This window comes from Mauremys reevesii, linkage group 12 (genome assembly GCF_016161935.1).
Source record: "Mauremys reevesii isolate NIE-2019 linkage group 12, ASM1616193v1, whole genome shotgun sequence".
NCBI lineage: Eukaryota > Metazoa > Chordata > Testudines > Geoemydidae > Mauremys > Mauremys reevesii.
Genome location: NC_052634.1, coordinates 12,273,322 through 12,296,427, shown reverse-complemented (window position 1 = coordinate 12,296,427; position 23,106 = coordinate 12,273,322). Strand labels below are relative to the sequence as shown.

General features: G+C 48.6%; 1 protein-coding gene across 5 annotated transcripts in view; it reads right to left on the bottom strand.

The window, feature by feature from the left end:
- Positions 1–1,678: 1,678 nt before the first annotated feature.
- The window catches only part of SNX19 (sorting nexin 19), a 48,038-nt gene continuing 26,610 nt past the window's right edge, over positions 1,679–23,106 (bottom strand). For 4 of the 5 annotated variants that reach the window (XM_039496479.1, XM_039496483.1, XM_039496482.1 and 1 more), the window contains 3 exons: positions 6,628–6,812; positions 5,220–5,307; positions 1,679–4,145 (listed from right to left, as the gene is read on the bottom strand). In XM_039496479.1, coding sequence (XP_039352413.1) covers positions 4,010–4,145; positions 5,220–5,307; positions 6,628–6,812 — 409 coding nt within the window. In that variant the 3' untranslated portion in view covers positions 1,679–4,009. Of the gene's footprint in view, positions 4,146–5,219; positions 5,308–6,627; positions 6,813–23,106 lie in introns of those variants that run through there. The other variant, XM_039496481.1, reaches the window with a different exon arrangement.

Sequence of the window (23,106 nt, the reverse complement as noted above, 5' to 3'; positions counted from 1 at the left end):
GTCATCCTCCCTGCTTTATTCTCTTCTTTCTTCACAGTGTGTGGTTTATAGGGATATTTCCCAGGAAATACACATTTTAAATCCACAAGCAGGTATGCATTTTTAGATAGGGTATTATTATATACAGATTACAATAAGAGCACAAGTCACATGGTACAATCTTTTGTCTACATTGATATATACAGGTATTTGGGACAGTAGTTATACACAAGTATGCGTTGCAATATTATCATACACTAGTAAGTCCACATATAGTTGGTGGTTAGTTTTTGTACCCAGGTGAAGACATGGGGATTTGGTACAGAATTACAATTCTTGGTTAAGTATGCAGCTGTTATTTTTGCTGTATATAAATGAGAGGTTGTTATCTTTCTAGGTATAATAGTTATAATTTATATTATGGTATAGTCTAGAAGCCCCAACAAAGATTAGGGCCCTGTTGCGCTAGGTACTGTACATACACATAGTGAGAGACAGTCCCTGCCCCAAAGGCAAATGGTAGGTGTGGAAAGAGGTTTGGAGATCCATGGACAAAGGGGTAGCACAGCGCAAGCACAAAGCAATAGCACATTATGACTGCAACTCATTGACACTAGTCTCCCACCAAAGTGCCGGGTCTCTGGCTATGTCCTTCACAGTCTGCAAGAGGAACTCACTCCATATGCCTCATATGATGAATGGCAACAGATTTTTTGGGGGTGCGATAGCTCAGTGGTTTACACATGGGCCTCCTAAACCCAGGGTTGTGAGCTCAATCCTTGAGGGGGGCCATTTAGGGATCTGGGGCAAAAATCTGTCTGGGGATTGGTTCTGCTTTGAGCAGGAGTTGGACTAGATAAGGTCCCTTCCAACCCTGATATTCTATGATTCTATATATTCATGAAAAGCTGCCCTCAAGTAACCTCAGAGTTCAAGACAGACTATTCAAACCCTCTTGACAGGTGAGAACTCTAGGCTCACCCTCTCTCCTGCCCAATCCTATATTCCATGGCTTTAAGGATTGCAAATATCACCCCCTTTCTCCCCTCCGACACTGCAGGATCTGATTTATAGGTGAGTGACTAACCCATCAACCAGTCTTTTTATTTTGTCCTCTCTGGTTTACATTGGGTACGACCTGAGACATCCAAGACATGAGGTCACGTCCATGCAGCAGACCAAAAAAAACCAACCAACCAACCAGGAAGCCCCTAGCCAGACCTACAACAGGGCTCAATAATGTTACATCAGATTGTGGCTGATGGCCTCTTCTCTTAGGGCCTCTCCTAGACTCCGTTAGGGAAAAGCAGGTCAGGATATGCTGTAAACCAAAATTATGGGACAGAGGAACAAAATAGCAAACCAGGGAGTGAGGAGGAAGAAGTGAAATGGGATGCTGAAGGGCAACCTGTGGCCTAGGAATAACAAAGAGAAATTGGAGACGGAAAAACCTATTGGGTCCCACCTTCTACTCCACACTTTCTGCCACTGTGGGATGGATTGTCCCCTATGGTATGTTCTCCAATTCTTTACCCAACTTGAGTCTTAAACGATTCAAACAATGGACTTTCTCCCTTTCCGCTTGGGAGGCTATTCCTTCCCTTAAGAGATCATGGCATTGGTTAGGAAGTTTTCGCCCATAGACAGCCTAAAATTTCCTTTTGCTCAATTTCATCTGAGTTCTCCTTAGCTTTTGGGTCTTAAACGATTCAAACAATGGACTTTCTCCCTTTCCGCTTGGGAGGCTATTCCTTCCCTTAAGAGATCATGGCATTGGTTAGGAAGTTTTCGCCCATAGACAGCCTAAAACTTCCTTTTGCTCAATTTCATCTGAGTTCTCCTTAGCTTTTGGGCTCCCCCAGACCATCCTAAATGACCCCCCTCCCTTACTGTTTATACCTTTCACATACTTGTAGGCAGTACACACACCAAAGGGTAGATACCCACACAGGAGACTGCGGCTGTCTCCATCTGGAAAGAGCAGGGTCTGTGTCTTCAAGGCTACCTGCACTAGTGTTACTCATTCCTCCGGCTAAATGTCCTCTACAGTGAAAATGATGCACACCCAAATCCAGCACAATGATTGGGGACTAGTGGGCTCGTGTGACAGGCTAATGCTCTTCCCTTTTAGTTCGTGGGTAATTGAGTGTAACCCTTGTAAGAGAGGACAAGCACATTGGGATGTAGTGTAGAATGGAAATGATCGCCATGACCTTGCAGGCCTCTCTCATGCCAGCTCTCCCCCATTATCTATTTTAAACTGTCGAGAATCACAGGAGGCAGGGTCTTCTTGGATGAAAAAGTCCAATGCCAGTTAGACTGTGGCTTGGGACCTGGTGAAATGTGGCCCATGTGCTGGATGAAATGCAAATACTTTTGTTGATGCTCATATACCCTGTTCACCTGCTTTAACATTAATTCAACAGTGGGGCACCATAAGCCCATGATGCCTTTGATATGCTGAGAGATTGTCACCCTGGGGCATCGTACAGTGATTGGCGATAGATATATAATACCACCATGTGCTGCTTCTACAACATACCCGGTCTCTAAAGCACTATGCAAACAATAGATCAACCCTAACGATATCCCTCCCGATTTTACAGCTAGGGAAACTGAGGCACAACAAGGTTAAAGTGACTTGCTCATGGTCACACAGCAAGCCAGGGTAGAGCTGGGGATGGAACCCTGGAGTCTGGACACCCACTGCCTGCTTTAACCACCCTCCCACTTAGCTACCAATGAGAGCTGTATGATAAACTCCTTTGAGCACCAGTGAGGTGATGGATCTCCAAGAACTTGCTGCAAGAGGCAGTCTATGGTTATAGAAACTAATTTATTGCCCGCGTGCCTCATATGAGTCAGTTCCTTTCTTCCACAGAGTAGCCCGGCCACGAATCAATGGTAGAGATCCTCTGGTGAAGCTGAGATCAGGGATGGTCTCAGATTCCAAACAGTACCCGGCCTTCATGCTAAAGAAGCTGCTGCTCATCTGTGGTGCGGTGCCTGCATTGTAACCCTGGGACCCTTAACAATCCCCACTTACAAGACAACATGGGGTAGGGGAGCCATTGCCCCATAATCTTCAATTTTCCCTGCACAGGCAGATGACTTGGGGATGGATGTGGTGCCCTCCAGTTCTGTTTCACCCCAGATCCCTCTCCTCGGCCTGGGCAATGAGGGATCTTGAAACAAGATGATCCTGGAGTTGCAATGGTGTGAGGCACCTTTCCCTGCCCCTAAGGCAAGGCAGGAGCTTTCTGCTTGTTACCCATCGCTCTGGAGTTCCCACAGATTTGAATGGAAAGCACAAAAGGCATGAACTCCCCCTGGGGATGTCTTCTTGTCTCTATCTCATCTTTCTGGGAAGGAACAGGTATGGCATGAGGATTTCTCCATGCAGACATCCACCCTGAATGGGAGAAGGTCAGGCAGGAATCTCAGCACCGTGCAGCCTTCGCTCAATGAGGAGCTAAGTGGTGAATTCATTTACTAGGGATAAGAGCTGCAATCCTTCTTCTTTTTGCCTTATATGGCATGGGAGTTCAGATGATGGGACGTCCTGGGGTCATGTCTCTGCACATCAGTGCCAGGGCCCAAAGGCCTTGAACCAACCCTGATGTGCCACCGACCAGTCTGGGTCAGGACTACTCAGATTCAAGAGACAAAGGTAAGGGCATGAAATTACATCCAAGTAGGATTTGTGGCTGGCCTGGCCTCACTTAGCAGCCTGCTTGCCCCAAGAGAGATCAGGTGCTTTTCCGCCGTGAGCGCCTTGCTCTCCATCACGTGAGTTATGGAATGGACACTAATGTTACACACAAACATCTCCATCTGCTCACATTGGGCATAGTCAGTCACCCCGCCAACAAGGAGAAGCCTGAAAGAAGCCTCATGTTGGACCGGCTGGGGTAGTTAATTAAGAAACTTCCAGCCCTGTCCAGCAAACACTGAATGCCAGTCGCCTGATGCCTATGAATTCTTTTCTCTGCTGCCCATTCTTCTTTGTCGCTGGCAACAGCAGCCCTGGTTAATGTGGGGAAATGCTTGCTGTCTCGGGGCAGTTAGAGACAGATGAAGTTACAGCTGTTGTTTTGGGATCATCACTGGAGTTATTAAGTATCAAAAACTCCAGCAGGATGTCCGAGAGGCGGTAAACCAAGTGCCTGAAAGAGACAGAGGAGAAAACATAGGCTCGTCAATGCAAAGAGACAGAAGTCTGACATGTCTGCTAACAGAGGGAAGTCCGCACTCACTCAAGCATGCTGTGCACCTGTGTACAAGGCAGCCATTAGAGGCCAAATTCACTGTAGAGCCCCAGGCTGGGGTGAGGGAGAGGGAAAAATCCCACACACTAGAAGAGGAGGAGGTAATGCTTCAATGGGTGGGTGATTTCCCCCCACCCGAACAGTAGTTGCCTGATGCTGCTGAGAAGTTTGGAAGGTTAGAATCAGTCCCAGGAAGAAGGATTAGTATGCAGAATGCACTGGAGAGGCTTAGAGATGCATAATATATTTTTACGTAATGCTCAGTGGCGTGCCAACTGTGTATGCAACACATCCACTGCATGCCCACGAAAGCCCTGAATATGACTTCCTGCCCGGCTCTGCCCATGGGGACGATTTTGATTCTGATCGAGCTATAAAGTACAAAGAGCAGTGTAGCTGTGGCAACATAGCCAGCGGCAGCAGAGGTATTCTGAGCCATCCAGAGTGTAAACCTGCCAGAAACTGGTGGGTATGTACCCGGCACAGCTCAGCCGTGCCTCCGCTACTATGACCTGTGCTACTGCGGCCACACATTTATTTATATTCACGCTAGCTTGATGGGAACTAGTGTGAGCATGTGTACGCAAGCAGGGGAAATCACACCTGTAGTGTAGTCACAGCCAAACTTAAAGCTTTTCCAAACCATGGGACAATCCCGGATTGGGTCTGGCTTCGTCTCCTGCTGCACTATTTGTATCAATGAAATCAGCAGATCGGCTGAGCTAATTCATAGCATGTTTAGGCTGATATTTTCTAATCGTCACCTCATGTCAAAGCCTCAGGAGATGAACTTTTACAATGATCCTCCTTGGTCTGAAAGAGTCTACTCATTCCAGTGTGATTCTTCATCATCGGAAACTTTCTAACCAGTGGGTTTTTTCAAGGGAGTCCACCGCGCGATGCACTACTTGGTTATTGCATAGCAATGACCGTGGCTTATGGAGGCTAAGGTGTCCCCGTTGTCAAGGCTACCTGTTTATGATGGGTTGACGTAGTGACTCAAGGACCAGGTTCCAGCTCAGTTGACATCTGCTTGTCCCAAGGATTTCCAGAATTAAGTCTGTTAACATCAGAGAGACACTTTGTTTTTAAAAACCTCTATCTAAAATACAATACAGGGCACATTGCACTTGTTCAAGAACTCAGTGGATGTTAAAGGGCTTTTCTATCTGATTAGATGTCCCAAAAAGTGATGCTCCCCCTCCCTCGACTTGGAGAAATACCAGGAAAACACACATCTTAAAGCCCAATCTTAATACCAGACATATTGTACAGCTCTAGAACCAAATGTAGAAGAGAGCTTCCGGACCAAAGAGACAACCTCCAGCTAATTATAATAAACAGCAGATGGAGAAGAATCTTAACATGCTTTACAGATTATCCACAGATGGATTACTTCACCCACTTCGGAAATGCAGCCACCTCTGGGGTGGACCACACAGCAGCTGTTCTAAAACAGAGGGAAATGTAAATGAACACCATCTGGCCAGCATATCAGGGCTAATGATTGTAGTCGTTTGGAAAAGCGCCCCATTTTTTTTTTAAATGATAGCAGAAATAATTCTGTTCTATACCTCCTCTGAAAGATAGTACCTTCAGCGGAACAGCACCTTCTTGCTGTGCTGGGGTGCTGGCTCCCTAGTGAATGGCTCTGATGGAAGAGCATCTCCTACTGAGTGGCCAGTACTAAAGGCAGGAGATGAAGAGGCCTGTATTTAGAAGTCACCAAATGGCAGGCCCTCCCTCCCTCAGAGTCCTGGACTTTGTTGAGACAACTGTGTGAATTATCTCAAGTAACTCTGGGGCAGCACAGTGGCTGTTCACTTGGAAGTAGTGGGAGCCTTATTGATGGGTCATTTAGCTCCTGAGGTGATGTGAATTTGCCAGGTCTTGGATCTTGCTGCGGCTGACAATGGTGTCAAAACTGCATGGAGTTTAGAGAGCGAGAATTGCTATTTTCCAAGGTGTTTCACACTAAACACACCAAAGGGGGGCAAAGAAGGGACGGCTTCAAGTCCATGCCTCCGATAGCACATGTGGGTAAACGCAAGCAGGCTCTCTCATGCTCTGAAACCAGATCTTTAGAGGTGACAATGCAATGCATTCTCTTGTGGGGCTCCCTAGCCCTCTGCCTTGCCCTGTTCTCAGGGGTGGCCAATGAGCCTATGACAAACTCCCGTTCATTTGCAGTGCTCACAGCCCATGGTGCTCAGCACCTGCGGCACATTAAGCATTGGCTCCAGGAGTCACTATCGCACCTGCTCTCTGACATAGCGAAGCGGTGGAATGGATTTCAGAGCCTGATCCCTAAAGAGCCACGGCCCGATAGCCAGAAACCACAGCTAAAGGCCCTTGGGTGTTTATCGCATGGCACACTCACCAGGAAGGAGTCCCATCAGGCTCTGCAAGGCTTGCTGTGCCGTTGCCTCCTTCTGCTCCTGCGTCCTGAAAGGTTTAGGCACCGCTGGTAAGACTCCCCCGGGCCAGATGGATTCCTGCAGCAATCGGAGGTACTGGACCCAGCGCTGAGTGCAGGTCAGGTTAGTCACCTGCACTTCCAGCCACCTGCAGGCAGGCAGGGGGAGAGAGAGAGAGAAAGGTGACAGACGGCTACAGTGGGAAATAGCTCTTGAGCCTCCCGCTGATCCGGGTCTCCTGGAGAAGGGTTGATCGGCTTTATAAAATGCTACCCCCTTTCACAGCAACGGCTCACAGGGTATCACAGCCACTTCCCAGCCATTAATTAGCTGCTCCTCCTCACCCACCTGTGAGGCAGGCAGAGATGGATGCCCCCATTCTACAGATGGGAAAACGCAGGCACAGAGCACAAGGGCCAGATTAGGGACGCTCTTGCTTGCACTGGGGAGGAGTTACTCACATGACGTCAATACAGCTACTCATGGAGCTGGCCCCCGATGGGACCCAGGCCTGTGCTGTACGGGTCAGACTAGCCCTTGAAGCCTGTGGATTGCTCTAGCCCTTAACGGATGGCTTAACGAGGGCAGATTATGGCACAGATGGGAGTAGAGCCCAGGGCTCCTTGCTCCACGTCTGGTGCCTTATCGCCAAGAGCATCTTTAACGCTTTTGACTTCAGAATCAACCCGGCTCAGAGACCAGCCTGATCCCCCTCAGCCGAAGCCAAAAACAGGCATTCTTGATGCTTCACTGTAAAGAGAAGACAGCTCCCTGCGGATCTGGAAGCCCCCAAGCAGCAACATCCCCTAAGCTGCGGTAGCAGAGGGGAGTATGTTGTATTACCAGTTTTCCTCCCCTCCCTGATCCCATTGCCAGCACAGCCTGGCGAGGGAATCTGGTTTGGTGTTGTGTGCCTTCCTCGTCCTGTCCCACTGCTAGTAGAGAAAGTCAAAGCACCATGTGGTGCTTTGCCATTGCTTGTGCCAAAAGCCAGCCCCCATTTGGGTTGGGGGAGAGTGAGTAAAGGCTAAGGGGAGATGCTTGGGAATAGAAGGGGCCGGAGGACTCTAAGGAGACAACTGAAGGTCTTTAGTAATGCTAGTTCTTAAGACCAAAGCTATAACTTCCTAGGGCCAGGAGGTGAAGCTGTCCTTGTGTTTTGTACTCATCTCCTTTGCCGGCTTTCTCTCCCCTCCTCCTCAGTTCTCCTCCTCTCTATCACTGGAGGGCAGTGAAATTGCAACTTGCATCCAAAAATCTATGCCGTACATCTATTAAAAGGAAAGTTATGTACCCTCCAAAAAAACTTCACACTGGACCTCCTGCTGGGACAGGACTGTGCCCTTTATATGGTAACAACCTGCAAATCCTGAGGCTACAGCCACGGGAATGTCACTCCGGATAGGAGCCGGGAGGCATGTGCAGCCAGTGCAGGAAAGGTTCATTGACACCACCCATGCTGGCCAGAAAATGTTACTAAATCAAGTGTGGATCCCCAGACTCCAAGACATTACAGCACTCTCCCAAGTACCAGAAACATGCCTCTGCAGTCAGCCAGCCATCAGCTTCGGAGCTCTCCCTGACCGCAAAAATCAGCCATGCAGGGTGGAACCCTTTAGGCCTCCTGGAGTAGCATGATCTTAATCCTGATGCTGCTCATGTCAATGCCAAGACTCCCACTGACTTGAGCAGAACCAGGATTCAGCTCCAAGGCACTGAAAAGACCAGTGCAATACTGCCGGCGGTGGGAAACTTACAGCCCCTCTCTCCTCAGTCTGTGCCAGCAGAGGGCTCTACAGGAATCAGTGGAGTGTTGACTATGGGGAAAGCTTGCAATTTCTCCAGGCCTTTCATTTCCCACCTCCTGTGGTCCTAGAGTCTGGGATTCAGCCCGAGCCTGGAAGTCTACACAGCAATGAAACAGCCGAGCAGCCCAAGCCTTGCAAGCCTGAGCTGGCTGGCATGGGAAGCCGGGGGTGTCTAGTTGCTGTGTAGACATACCCACAGAGTCCCAGCAGATAGCAGCCCACGAGCAGCGTCGGGAGACCTGTCCCATTTGGCAGCCTGTGCTGGTGTTTGTAATTCCATCATCACTATGCTCCAGTGGCTTGTAGTACATCCAAGAACCGGGCCCTGCCAAGACAAACTTTATTTAACCTGCGCTCTGCCAGACTGTCTGCATTCTTCTCAGCCTGGGCATGCTGGCCAAGGGCTTCTTTCCTGGCTTCCAAATGCAAGTGGACAGAACAAGAGCGGCACTAAGAATAGAAACACCAGAAGGTAACTGAGGGAGAAAATTCTGGGTAGTACCAATGTTTGTCAAGGGGCAGGGCTACAATGATATCATTCCTCATGTGCCCCTGCCTTATGCCCTAAGGAATACATCTCCTTACCAACAGGCTTCCAGGCACCCACACGTATACATATGCGCACGTGCAGGCCGGTTAATAACTACGAATAAACGTAAAGAAGAGAAGAAAATAAAGCCAGTCTTGGTTCCACAGAGCTGTAAGGTCTTTGTAATCCCGCTGAAAACAGGCCTGTTCCTGGCACTCCTCCGGGGCAGCTGGATGGTTATCCCAGAGACTTGGGGCAGCAGGGGAAAACGTACCCTCAGCCGTGCTTCTTTGCGTATTGCCACAGTACCCTGTGATTCCAACCAGGACCAGAGCCTTCTTTTGCCATCCGAGCACGCCCTTGGGATCAATAGGCTAGTTTGCACCAGCCTTAGACAGCAAGGTAACAAGAGCACCAACTAGGGCAACAGTGACGTTTGAAAGTGCGTTGGCTTGAACCCAACACTTTGCCCCCAGCATCAGCACACTTTAACATCTTTAAAATCTTGCTAGTCATGCTTAGTTGGTAATGATAGGGTCAACCACAACCAACGGACACGGTTTTCAAGGTGTGGAACTGAGCCTACTTTAGGGGCAATGCCATGCTTAAAATCAGGCTAATTAATAGATTTCCAGTGTCTGAGAGGGTTGCAGAACTTCGGGGATGTCAGGTTAAAGCTCAGGATTCAGGCCAAGGATCTTTCCAGGGATATTAGATCAAATTCTACATTGGATTACCCTCCACTAAGTTCAATAACTTTTATGTGCTTGCTTCCTATGAAGAGCAAACATGTTTCCTGGCTGGAACATCACCGAAAGGGGAATTTTAAAGCAAATGTTGCAGAAAGTTAATTTTGAATGTGGGATCGTCAGTATCAGCAGCGTAAGCCTGACTCTGAAGACTTACTCTCATCCAGTTGGGGGACAGGATGTGCAAATGGTTACAGGCCATAGCTCTTGTGATTATAAAGCCCAGGATGGGGAGGGGGTTATTTATTACACTCTTTGATTTTCTATTTTCAGTCTAGCTCTGTGCTTCCCAAATTGGGGACTGGGTGCAGGAACAGAGGAGAGGGCTGATCCAGATTCACTCCCCATGTGCTCCTGCTGTGGTGAGCAAAGCAGCAGATAACTCTTCAAAAGGTGCCCAAGTTTCCACCCTGCTCCTAAGGCAGCCACTAAGGCAGCCAGTTTCAGGGGCAGCTCATATGGGGAAGGATGCAGCCTGCTGTCCCACTTGTGCTCAGCTGCAAGAGCCACATGTCCTGGATCCTTTTGATCTCCAATAGGCTCCACTGTTCTAAGCAATCTGTCGGCTCCGGTGGGCTGGGGACCAGAAAGATGGGCAAGCCCCACAGAGAGAGAACTAAAAAGAATCAACATTAGAAAGCGAGATGAGAAAAAGAAAGAAAGGGGAGACACAAGTTGAGGAGAAAAAGAAAATGAAAGGACAATTGTGGCACAGCCAATGGGGGCTCCCTTCTACCATCCCATTAAAGGGTGGATCTACCAAAAAAAGGCTAGGAAGGTAGGAATTGCTAGACAAAAATCGGACATGGGTTCCATCTTACTCAGCATATTCCTTCCCTGAGAGTGGCTGTCATGGGATAAGAGGGCAGGTGCTCTCATGGATCAGTAACTGGTTAAAGATAGGAAACAAAGGGTAGGTATAAATGGTCAGTTTTCAGAATAGAGAGAGGTAAATAGTGGTGTCCCCCAGGGGTCCATACTGGGCCCAGTCCTATTCAACATATTCATAAATGATCTGGAAAAAGGAGTAAACAGTGAGGTGGCAAAATTTGCGGATGATACAAAACTACTCAAGATAGTTAAGTCCCAGGCAGACTGCAAAGAGTTACAAAAGGATCTCACAAAACTAGGCGACTGAGCAACAAAACGGCACATGAAATTCAATGTTGATAAATGCAAAGTAATGCACATTGGAAAGCATAATCTCAACTATACATATAAAATGATGGGGTCTAAATTTGCTGTTACCACTCAAGAAAGCTCTTGCAATTGGAAAAGGTACAGAAAAGGGCAACAAAAATGATTAGGGGTATGGAACAGCTTCCGTATGAAGAGAGATTAATAATACAGACTTTTCACCTTGGAAAAGAGATGACTAAGAGGGTATATGACAAAGGTCTATAAAATCATGACTAATGTGGAGAAAGTAAATAAGGAAGTGTTATTTACTCCTTCTCATAATACAAGAACTAAGGGTCACAAAATGATATTAAAAAAAGGAAGTATTTCTTCACACAATGCACAGTCAACCTGTGGAACTCATTGCCAGAGGATGTTGTAAAGGCCAAGAGTATAACAGGGTTTTTAAAAGAACTAGGTAAGTTCATGGATGATAGGTCTATTAATGGCTATTAGCCAAGATGGGCAGGGATGGTGTCCCTATCCAGGGCCGGCTTTAGCAAGTGCGGGGCCCGATTTGTGGGGCTTGTACTCACCGGGCAGCGCTCTGAATCTTCGGCGGCACGTCGGATTGCCACGATCCGGCGGGGGGACCGGGGCCGGTGCTTAGAGCTGTCTGCCTGCTCTCCAGCCAGGGGAAGAGGGCGACAGGGCTTGCTGAGCTCCGGATGGGGGAGCGGGGCTGCAGGACTTGCAGCACTCCACTGGGGAAGCGGGTCGCGGGGTTGCTGGGCTCCAGCCAGAGTAGCGGGGCCATGGGAATGCTGTGTTCCGTCTGGGGGAGCGGGGCCGCAGGACTTACCGCACTCCGGCCGGGGTTGCAGGGCCGCAGGCTTGCCACGCTCTGGGGCTGGGCGCGGGGCCCTCTTAGGCGCGGGGCCTGATTCGGGGGAATCGGCCTAAAGCTGACCCTGTCCCTAGCCTCTGTTTGCCAGAAGCTGGGAATGGGTGACAGGGGATGGATCACTTGATGACTACCTGCTCTGTTCATTCCCTCTGGGGCACCTGGCATTGGCCACTGTTGGAAGACAGAATACTGGGCTAGATGGACCTTTGGTCTGACCCAGTATGGCTGTTCTTATGGGCAGACAGGAGCAATATCTTAGATCATTAAAGGATCATGAGCAAAAATGCCTCTGCTTTAGCGATTTTATTTGCTGTGTGAGGCAGGTTGGATCAATTCATGGAAAACCCCAGATGACTCAAACCCAAACTGCTGTGGCAAGCTGACATTGCGCTAAAATCCAGTCCTCAGAGATACACCAAGGCCACACACTAATTAAGGGTTAATATTTCTCATGCATGAACTTAAATGTGTAAAGCTGCCAATCTGGCACCTTTCACCAGTGCTAAATTCACAAGTAATTTTTTTGCGCTATTAAAGCACTAATATTTTGAGGTAGACACGCAGACGAGACACACACAGAGGAAATCAGGTAGAAATAAACCCGCTGACAAACACAAATAGAGCTGGCTTTATTTTGGATGGCTGATAAGTTGCTATTTCCACTCTGGTATTTTACACAGAAATAGGGCCCCAAAAGAAATTAAAACAAACCCATCACTGAACCATCTCCTTGTGTTGCAGAGGGGACCTGAAATAGACAGCAAGTGACCCCTGAGCATCAGATACCAAAAAGCTCTGAAAATGTCCAGTGTCAAGAGACAGAATGCAGAGGCAATGGGTCGTGGCCTCTTGTCTGGAGGCACATAACTTGCCCATGCTGTAAGGATCCTCTGTTTGAAATAGCTTTTGATGGAGGAATGAAGTGGCTGCTAAAAAAGAGCTGGTTTAATACCAGGGCTTAGGATGGAACTCCAAGGTCAACTGAAGGGGCCCCATCAAGACAGGATAAACACGAAAGCCCCATAGGTGGGGAACATGGGCTTGGGGATGAGCATATAGAGTCACCCTATTCCCCAGCAAAAGACAATGGGTGCTGCTGAGATGGGAAGGTCTTGTGGTGAAGGCACTACCCTGGGAGTCAGCAGAGTGGGGTAAGTAGCTGTGTGTGGACTGAAACCTTGTTTGACTCTTGAATGCAAGATGGGCTGCTGTGCCTCGGAGGGAGCGTGGCTGACCACCTGCTGGATTCCTTGCAGATGGAAAAGGCTGAGTACGGTGAATCAGTCAAGTTTCCCTGCAGGCTCGAAGGGGAGTCACCCAGGCTTTGTTTACACACAGGAGTTGTACCAGTTTAACTTAAACCTGTTTTTAAAACAATTTAGCTAACGGACTGCAAACCCTTGTGTGGACACACACATTTTAATTTACAAGTGGCTTATTACAGTTTGGCTTAGACCTGTTCCTAATGGAGGTAAACTAAACTGAAGTAAGCCTGGTTTAAACTGAAATACGAGTGCCCGTACCGTTTTTTGCACCAAGTTAGCTAAATCAGTTCAATATCCCTTAAGTTAAACCAGTGAAGCCCTGCACCTAGACAAGCCCTGAGACCACAGTCTCCAGCAGGATTCAAACCCATGTTTGCAAGAGGTGAAAGGTGAGTGGATTAATCCCAGAGCAGCACCATGCCTCCTCCTCCCGCGATCAGTGACTGAACAGCTGCTCAGGAACAGAGACTTGAATTCCTTGAGACCAATTAATGCACCTCCCAGACAACAGGAAGGTAAAAAACAAGACCAAGGTAGTACAATATGCCAAAAGATAGAAAACAAAGGGTAGGAATAAATGATTAGTTTTCAGAATGGAGAGAAGTAACTAGTGGTGTCCCCCAGGGGTCTGGACTGGGCCCAGTCCTATTCAACATATTCATAAATGATCTGGGAAAAGGAGTAAACAGTGAGGTGGCAAAATTTGCAGATGATACAAAACTACTCAAGATAGTTAAATCCCAGGCAGACTGACTGCAAAGAGCTACAAAAGGATCTCTCAAAACTGGGTGACTGGGCAACAAAATGGCAGATGAAATTCAATGTTGATAAATGCAAAGTAATGCACATTGGAAAACCTAATCTCAACTACACATATAAAATTATGGGATCTAAATTAGCTGTTACCACTCAAGAAAGAGATCTTGGAGTCATTGTGGAGAGTTTTCTGAAAACAACCACTCAATGTGCAGCGGCAGTCAAAAAAGAGAACAGAATGTTGGGAATAATTAAGAAAAGGATAAATAATAAGACAGAAAATATCATATTGCCTCTATATAAATCCATGGTACGCCCACAACTTGGATACTGTGTGCAGATGTGGTCGCCCCATCTCAAAAAGATATATTGGAATTGGAAAAGATTCAGAAAAGGGCAACAAAAATGATTAGGGGTATGGAACGGCTGTCATATGAGGAGAGATGAATAAGACTGGGACTTTTCAGCTTGGAAAAGAGACGACTAAGGGGGGATATGACAGGTCTATAAAATCATGACTGGTGTGGAGAAAGTAAATAAGGAAGTTTTATTTACTCCTTCTCATAACACAAGAACTAGGGGCCACCAAATGAAATTAATAGGCAGCAGGTTTAAGACAAACAAAAGGAAGTATTTTTTCACACAATGCACAGTCAAACTCTGGAACTCCTTGCCAGAGGATGTTGTGAAGGCCAAGACTATAACAGGGTTAAAAAAAAAAAAAAGAAAAAAAAAGAACTAGATAAGTTCATAGAAGAGAGGTCCATCAATGGCTATTAGCCAGGATGGGCAGGGATGGTTTCCCTAGCGTCTGTTTGCTAAAAGCTGGGAATGGGCAACAGGGGATGGATCACTTGATGATTCCCTGTTCTGTTCAATCCCTCTGGAGCATCTGGCATTGGCCACTGTCAGAAGACAAGATACTAGGCTAGATGGACCTTTGGTCTGACCCAGTATGGCCATTCTTATGGTATTAGACCTCTCTGTCTCATGTTTTATCTAGCATCCTCTCTTCCTTTGTAACACTAAGTACTTAGTTTCCCTTTTTAAAAACATACACACTCCTCCTCAGTAAGAGAGGCACCTGGACAATTCTATTTCTTACATCAGGTGCACTACCGCTGGGTCTCAGTACCTACAACAGTATTCTTCATCTATATGCTGCAGGTTATTTAAATCCATGTGCCAGCCATGACAGCGAGCGACATATGAGTTTGATTGATCACACCTGTGCCTCATGGGTACTCTAACAGCCCTCACTAACCCCCCCAAAATCCTGCCTGATCTTGCCCTAGCTCAAAGGAAAGCCTCAGTAAGCCTCTTTGGAGAAGAGACTTCTTTTGTTGACACAATTTCCTAGTCAGGAGGCAACACCTGTGTCTACATACTTCACCATAGTATATGTGAGCATCTCCCAACCATTAAGACATTGACCTTGACACTTCACCCAAGGCCACAGAAGACGACTCTATTGAACTTGTCCATTTAGATAAGCATCTTATGATAGTATTATTGTTATTTGTATTACCATAGCCCCTAGGATCTGAGCATCTCACAATCTTTAACATGTTAATCCTAACATCAGCCCTGTGAGGCTGGGCAGGGCTGTTACTCCCATTTCACAGGTGGGGAACTGAGACACAGAGAGAGATTAAGTGACTTGCCCAAGGTCATGCAGGAAGCCTGTGGAGGACAGGAAACTGATGCCAGGTCTCCCAAGTACTAGGCTAGTGCCATAAGCACGGGACAATCCTTCCTCTCTCAATGCCTATCTCCTAAATGCCACTCCAGTGCCTTAAACCACAAGCCCATCCTTAACTCAAGGTATCCAAATGGAACAATGGCCCAAAACATAAGCACAAAGCTGCAGAACGTTGTAGCATTCATGACTTTGTAGAATTTTTGTAATGCGATTTTTTGGTTTGGGGGGTGGGGGTGGGGAGGGGTAATCCTGCCTTGCTGCTCTCTGGGGTGCACCTGATATGCAGCCAGGAGGATTCATTCCTCCAGGGCTCTCAATCCTTCCCCAGGAATAAGTTCACTCACAATAAAAATGATTTTTTTAAAAATGACTAAAGTCACCAAAGCTGCAACTGAATCACTCCCAAAGCCACTGGAGGCAGGAGCTGGGGAAAGAAATGAAGATACATGGCCAAGGAAACAATTGCTTCAGGAACAGTTAGAGGAATGGAAAATAAAGAAGGAAGATATCCCCCCTCCCACCTCCCGCCAGCCTCCACTTTCAGCACCTGCTGATGCTGCAATCACCAGAATTTATGTGTTTGCTTCTCCCTCATGCTGTCACGGAGCTCAGAGCTGGAAAACTTGGATCTGATGCCTGCAGAGCAAACCAGCCTTCGTCCAGTTTGCTGAATTGTTTGCAGAGGACAGACAGAAAAAAAGAGCCCTCCATAAATCAAAGAACATGAAGCACCCTGAGCCCTTTTAAAGAGCTGGCCAAGAATAGAGTAAAAGAAGTAAACCATCTCCTTGAATTACTGGAAATGTTCGTCTCTCGCTGCCCCGTAAAAAGTTTACAGTGGTTTAAACTGCGAACAATGTGTTCCGTACCCCCAGCCCGAGGACAATATGATGAAGTGTTTGTTCAGCAGTGCAGCAGCCTCCATCCTTCAGGGCTCAGAGCTTTGCTGTTGAACAGACCGTCTTGCCAATTTCACACCTGCTAAACCCACAGTGCACACGCCACTCTCCCTCGTGCCGTGGTGCAAACCTGAAGCAGCTCCGCTGAAGGCAGCAGAGTAGAGCTATGCCCACTGTGAATCGAGCCTTGTGAGTTTATCCGAGTACAACAGTCTCCTTTACACCAAGTGAGTCAGAATGGTGAGGCTTTACACACACTGGTGTAAATGACTCTACACGTTGCAGGGCAATGGGGCATCAGGCCTTTTCTTTCTCCCCTCTCACCCCACCAGGAGCAGCCTTCAATCGCAGGTTTGAGACACTGGGTGCAGTGTGTGTGTATGAGGGGGCAATACTGCCCCGCTGCTCTCTGGGGTGCACTCAATATGCAACCAGAAGGATTCATTCCTCTAGGGCTCTCAATCTTTCCCCAGGAATAAAAGCACCAAAGCTGCAACTGAATCACTCCCCAAGCCATGGGAGGCGAGAGAAGGGGAAAGAAACAGAGGATTAAAAAAAAAAAATGGCCCAGGCCCTTCATTTTTAATGAAGTCAGAAAGTTCCCCTGCTTTCGATAAGGTCTTCATCAAGTGTTTATTGAGCCAATGAAGCTCTTAACAGCGCCCCAGGGAGAGGCCGGTCTCTGTGAGCCATAGATTGCTTCATTAGCCCAGTTCAGAAATAAACTACAGAAAAGCACTGTTAACCCTTTGCAAGCCAGTAAAGAAAAAAAAGAAATTAAATACTCTTTTCCACAAGAACCCTTTTCTCCTCTATCTTCCCAAATGACAGCTGATCTCCCACCCCATGCAGAAGAGATAAATCAGCCCTTACTAAGGTGATGTCTCTTGAAGAGTCAAATCAAGGACAAAAGGATATGGTTAAAACAATGCAGTAACTACTATCAAAGCACAGAGTTTGCTTGTTTCTAGCAGCTGAATTTGGAAGAACAGTTTCTGAAGAAAAAGTTGTTTGAGACGGAGACACAAAGAGTGGATCCAAAATTCCAGGTTTTGGGGAGGACTGGATTATGTCAATATCCAATGTGATTTCTGTGTCTCTCTCTCTCTTACACACACACACACACTCTCTCTTTCTCTCTCTCTTGTTGTCATACAGAGCTCATCCTGGGAAAAAGAAATAGGTACCTGGGCCAAATTGAGAGGGAAGATGGTGTAAGATAGACTCCCTTACACACAGATTCCACCACAAGCCCCTAGTCTGCACAAGAGTCTAAGATCGTGTAATTTACAAGCCATACCAATGTAACTGTGCCTGTGTTTCCGCCCCTGTGCAGATGCACTGTACCAGTGTGGCTGACCCCAGTTTCAAACCAGTGTAAGCCCAATATTACATTGGCGCAGCACATCTGCACTGGTATAAGCAATCTAGACTCCTTCCAGACTTTCTCAGACTCCTCTCTGAATTCAGAATCCTGGACTCATTGGGTTAATGTGCAAGAACAAGAGACTTGAGGCCCAGAACCTGGCCTCCATCCAGTCAAACACAGGCCTTTCTGCACCATTCATGGACAGCAAGTGATTTTACACGAGAGAGGGTTCAGTGATGGAGTTCCGCATCCAAATTCCTTGGAATTTGGGCAGAAGGGAAAGGTTGGCGGGTTCTCAGTTTAGGTCTTTGTGGAGAGGTGGCCACATCACAATGAAAACTCCAGCATCCTGATGAGCAGATGGCCTCTGGGCTGTTACCGCAGAGCCTTTCCCAGAAGTTAAAGTCAACTGGAAATGAAGCTTGGCACCAGCTAGGGTGTAAGGTTCACATGTTGGGACCGCTGCATGGCTTAGTTGCTTTCTCTCCATGTTTTGTGGGACAGGAAGGAAGTGAAACAGTCACATTTCCCATTCAGAGCTAGTCAAGACCAGCACAAAACCTCTCTCTGCCTCCTCGAATTCAATTTGATGGGATTTCAACACACTGTATGGAGCGAGACACAAAACTAGTAGACAGGCCTCTGCGGAGCTGTTGTCTGAAGTCCTCTCTCCTCAGCACTCTCCTCTCCACGCGACACCATCCTTCCACAAACAGGCTGCAGTAGCATCCATTGCTTATGTGGGCATGGATAAATGCCTTCAGCTCCTACCCGCTGCTGAACGGCCAGTGGGAGTAACCAAGTCAGACTGTAACACCAGTCAACTGGGCTCTATTTGCATCCCTCCCGGCCGGGGAAGGATGGCGAGGGAGCTGTTTTCATGCTAAGTAGAATTATAGAATATCAGGGTTGGAAGGGACCTCAGGAGGTCATTTAGTCCAACCCCCTGCTCAAAGCAGGACCAATCCCCAACTAAATCAAAAGAGTTACCTCTAGTTTAGCGGTGATGAGAGCCTGGCTGTGATAACCAGCCATGGTCCAAGGAGCTGCAGCTGACTGGGAGCTAGTGTCCTGTTAGGTCCTCCCAAAGCAATTACAGAGCCAGCGCTGTCTTAGGGAGATGTTTGCTCTCAGAACAGGGAGGAGCCAATTGAATCTATTCAGGGCACCCAGCGCTGTAGTATCCTGGGGCCACGCACACGAGTTAGGAAAAACAACATGGGCACAAGTAGTTATGCGGCTTTCGAAGCAGGGAAGTTCTTGCTTCTTTCATGGGGAAAGAGTGGCTGCAGGTGTCCTTACTGGGAAAAGAATTGTGCAGTCACTTGGGTCGCTTGCGTTACATCCTAAAGGCAGCAAGATTCTCTGGTGTTGGGAAGAGATGCCATAGCCAGCAGCCTGCTACTGGCACTGCTCAGTGCCTCAGTCCCACCTGTTCCAACCTCGATCCAGGTTTCCCAGTGGCTTGGCTTTGCAGGAAAGGCATCAGTCTGAATCAAGGCTGTCACCTGATCAGTTTTCATGGGTTTCAGCCACTAGCAATCAGCAGCATTCACCATGGGGGGTGGGAATGGGAGTTGCATCTTTTTTTCTGACTCATGACAGTGTCTTGTTCCAGGCTGCAGAACAAAAGCAGGAAGAGAACCCAAGAGCCTGTGTTCCCATTCTCCTCACCAGAAGGGAGGCAATTATAATAGAGGCAATGCCTTCCCCTAGCAGCTCTTGGGTGTGGTGCAAGGGAAGTGGGGGAAATCACTCGCCCACCATCACACAGGCCTCTCTGCGGTGGGACACGGAAGCTGTTCTGTGCCAGCACAGCAAACATCATCGGCTTTTAGGTCAGGCAGTGACAAACGTCTCCAGTCGCTTCAACGGGAGGAGGAATGTTACTTACCCATCTAGCAATCTGGGCAGGACAGAAGCCAGGACAAAGCCCTCTAAAAATGCCACAGGGTCTTAAATGGTCACAACAGGGAAGCACCTTGGTTTTGTCTCATCTGAGGAGGGCAGGCAGGGATCTGCCTACGCTGCAGTCTCCGCAACTGGATATTCACTTCTGCTCTCTTTCCCTGTGTTCCAGATGGCTCTGGCAGACAAGCTGCTGAATCACCTGCCTCAGGCCATCTGTTCCCAGCCTTCAAGGAGCTACAAAGTGCAGATGCTCCAAGAATTTAGGCCCATCCAAAAAGCCTGGCAGTGTGAGCAAGCAGGTTTGTGCCAGGTGTTTGAGAGGGTCAGGCAATGCTGTGCGTCTGTGGTCCTGTATAAAGTCAAGGGGAGCAAGGAGGCTGCCAAGCAATTTGTTTTCACCAGCTGTGCTGGCAGAAAGTGGTAGCGAGAGAGACTGAAAAACAAAACAAACCCCCAAAGTTATGAGCTCCTTGAATCACATTCATATTTTCAGAGGTGCCCAGGATGGCTAGACTGACATCAACCCATTCCAGCCCCAGTTCCCAAAGCCACGGGGGCAGGGAGAAGATACAGCAGCCCCTGTCAGCACACCAAGTCGAGAGAGCCCAAGCGGCTGTCCAAGGGACAGCCAGTCCCTAATCACCTCGGGAGATCACCACAGCTGCATGCCGTGTTCCCCACCCAACGAGGGGAGGACGATCAGCAAAGAGGCTTTGATATCATAATAAGCGATGAGGTCCTTTCGATTGCAGCGACTTGAAGTTTAATGGCTCTAGTTCTGCAGGCCACCTCACAGCTCTGGCCACTAGCCTCAATTCTTACCAGTGGCACCCTTTGCTGGTCCAGCCCTGAACCCACTCACGGCTCTGCTGATGCACCTCACTCCTGACCTGCAGCATTCTCCCCTGAGACAAATCGGGGCTGGGATTTTCATTTCCAGCAGCATGCAGCAATCCTTTCTGGCCCTAATGGTTTGGGAGATCTCACATCTTATACCCACCTATGTCCCTAAGCCAGAAGAGCAATTATAATATCGTGCTCAAGACATTATGTAGCCATAGTGACGTCCGAGCTCTCAGTGAGTCATGTAAAAGGAGGCAGCGTTTCTAGTGGTTACAGCAGGAAACTGGGAAAGTCCCAAGATTTTGGCACAAGACCACAGGCTGATCCCAAGTTGGCTCAAAACCAGGCTGGAGTCTGACTGAGAAGCTCAGACATGGCACAGGGAAGCTGGATGGCACTTTGACTTAGACGGACTGAGGCTGGGTCCTATCCCAGATACAGGGGGATGGGTGTGGACAGTCACTGAGCCAACCCAGAACAGCCTGAGTTGCTCACAAAAAGCCCTCACATGGCCTCCGGTGTCAGAAGGCTCATCACCAGCCTACACAGGAGAAGAGAAAGCTTCCCACTGAGCCCAGATACTGCAGCACTTCCTCTCCCATCCAGAACCAGTAGAGACCCATCCAGCACTGCTCTCCTCTATCTAGATAGATTACTTACATAATCCCCCCCAGCCCCCCACCCCCACAGTATCTGAGTGCCTCTCCATCTTTAATGCACCTATCCGTACAACCTCCCAGGGAGACAGCCCAGCGCTATTATCCCCATCATACAGCTGGGGAGCTGTGGCACAGAGAGGCTAAGTACCTTGCCCAAGGTCATGCAGGAAGTCTTGGGGTGGGGGTGGGGGAGAGCAGGGAATTGAAGTCCCAGGTCAGTGCACTAACCACTGCCCTCTGTTGGTTACCGAGATGAGAACACCACCATGAGGGAATGGGATGAGGAAGAGGCTCATGTTGGCTGGCCTGGGGAAGGAGACAGGGCACAGTTCGAGTTAGCACAACTCAGCAGCTGCTATGGCTGGTGTTCTGCACAGCTCTATTTCGCAGTGTGGACGCTCACCCTCATCAGTGGCCCACCCTGGCACAGGGTTGTCGTCCAGTAACACTCATGGGCTGGTTTGCAGTGTCAACGGGCTCCCCTAACTGTGTAACCAGTTTGTCTTCCTCCCAGCTCCGTGAGTAGTGGGACATCCCAGGATGCACTGCCCCCCGGGGCACTCACTGTGGCCCTCCAGGCTCTATCCCCTGCTGAGGCACTGTGGGACAGCCGTCCAGATTTTCCCAGAATGCACCAGTACAGAGGGAGGTGTGGATATGCAAGCTTGACAGGCACCTGGTTATGATAGGAACAAAGCTGCTGTGTGGATACAACTCCCTGGTGCTTTGCCTGGTCTATTTTAGTGGTGCATCCTCTCCTCCCCTCCCTCCAGTTTTACCCACTCTCGTGTGAACAGCTGCCTGGCCCCGTTCTCATTCGAGCAGTACTGGGGTGCCGGCTTTCCCAGTGCAGAGCCCCCGGGAGGAGGGCTAATTAAACTGGCCACCCAGCTGAGCTAAAAACCCAATCTGAGATGAGGCACGGAGGTGAAACCTGATGGGGTAGACGGGCCAGGGAGGTGATGGCAATTTAATGGTTGTCTTGGCAACCAGGGGCCTCATTCTTCATGGTGACTTTACCTCAGTGGGGAGCGACCTCCATCGTGGTCAGCTCCAAGGCCGATCGGAGGGCCAGGAAGGGAATGGAACAGAGCCTGGGTGGGAATGGATAGCCCCAGGGCAAGGCCTCTGTGCAGGTTGCAGGGGCGAGGCGGGGAATTCCTACTCCCCCCGGCCACATATTCATCCCAGGCTGCAGGTATAATGAGCCCTCGGGCCACCGTTTGAAAGAAGAATAATAAAAGCTGGAATAACCTGGAACTGGGCAGGGTCCCAAGACACTGCAGCTACCACTGGCGGCCCAGAGGAACCCACCTCAGTGAGGAGGAAGAGCCATGTGAGGCAGGTAACTTGGGTGCGTGTGTGTTTGGGGGGGGAAGGGTTAATATTTAAGTTGGGGAGGGCAGCAATGGAGTGCTAGAACATAGGAAGCTTTGTGACAGGGAGAGAGATTTCCCCAAAGCAAATTATTTTAAGGGCACTGCTAGGAAGAAAAACAACTGAAGGACAAAAGCTTCATCCTTGGTTGCATCAACTGCTATAGCTTCATGGCTATCTGTAGGGACAGAGCTCAGGACCACCCGCTCCAGAGCCGCATGCCTTCACTGTCCGACCTCAGGCAGCGTTTTCATGAGCAGCACTAAAGGCCAAGTTTTTAACCTCTCCAGACCTCACACCATTGGAAGGGGATGTGGCCATGTGCACATACAGGCCTTCTAGCCAGCAGAGGGCAGTGGTGACACACAGGTGGGGCCTGGTTCCCTGCACTTACACCCCACTGAGATCAGCAGGAGGAAGGGCAGAATTTGGCCCAGGGTGCATAACACAAGAAAGATCTTGGAGTCTCTACGGCTTGAGCTAAAGGGCCGGGCTTTGTGTCTGGGTACCCCTATCGCATCTCTGGATTGGGGAGGACACACCATGCAC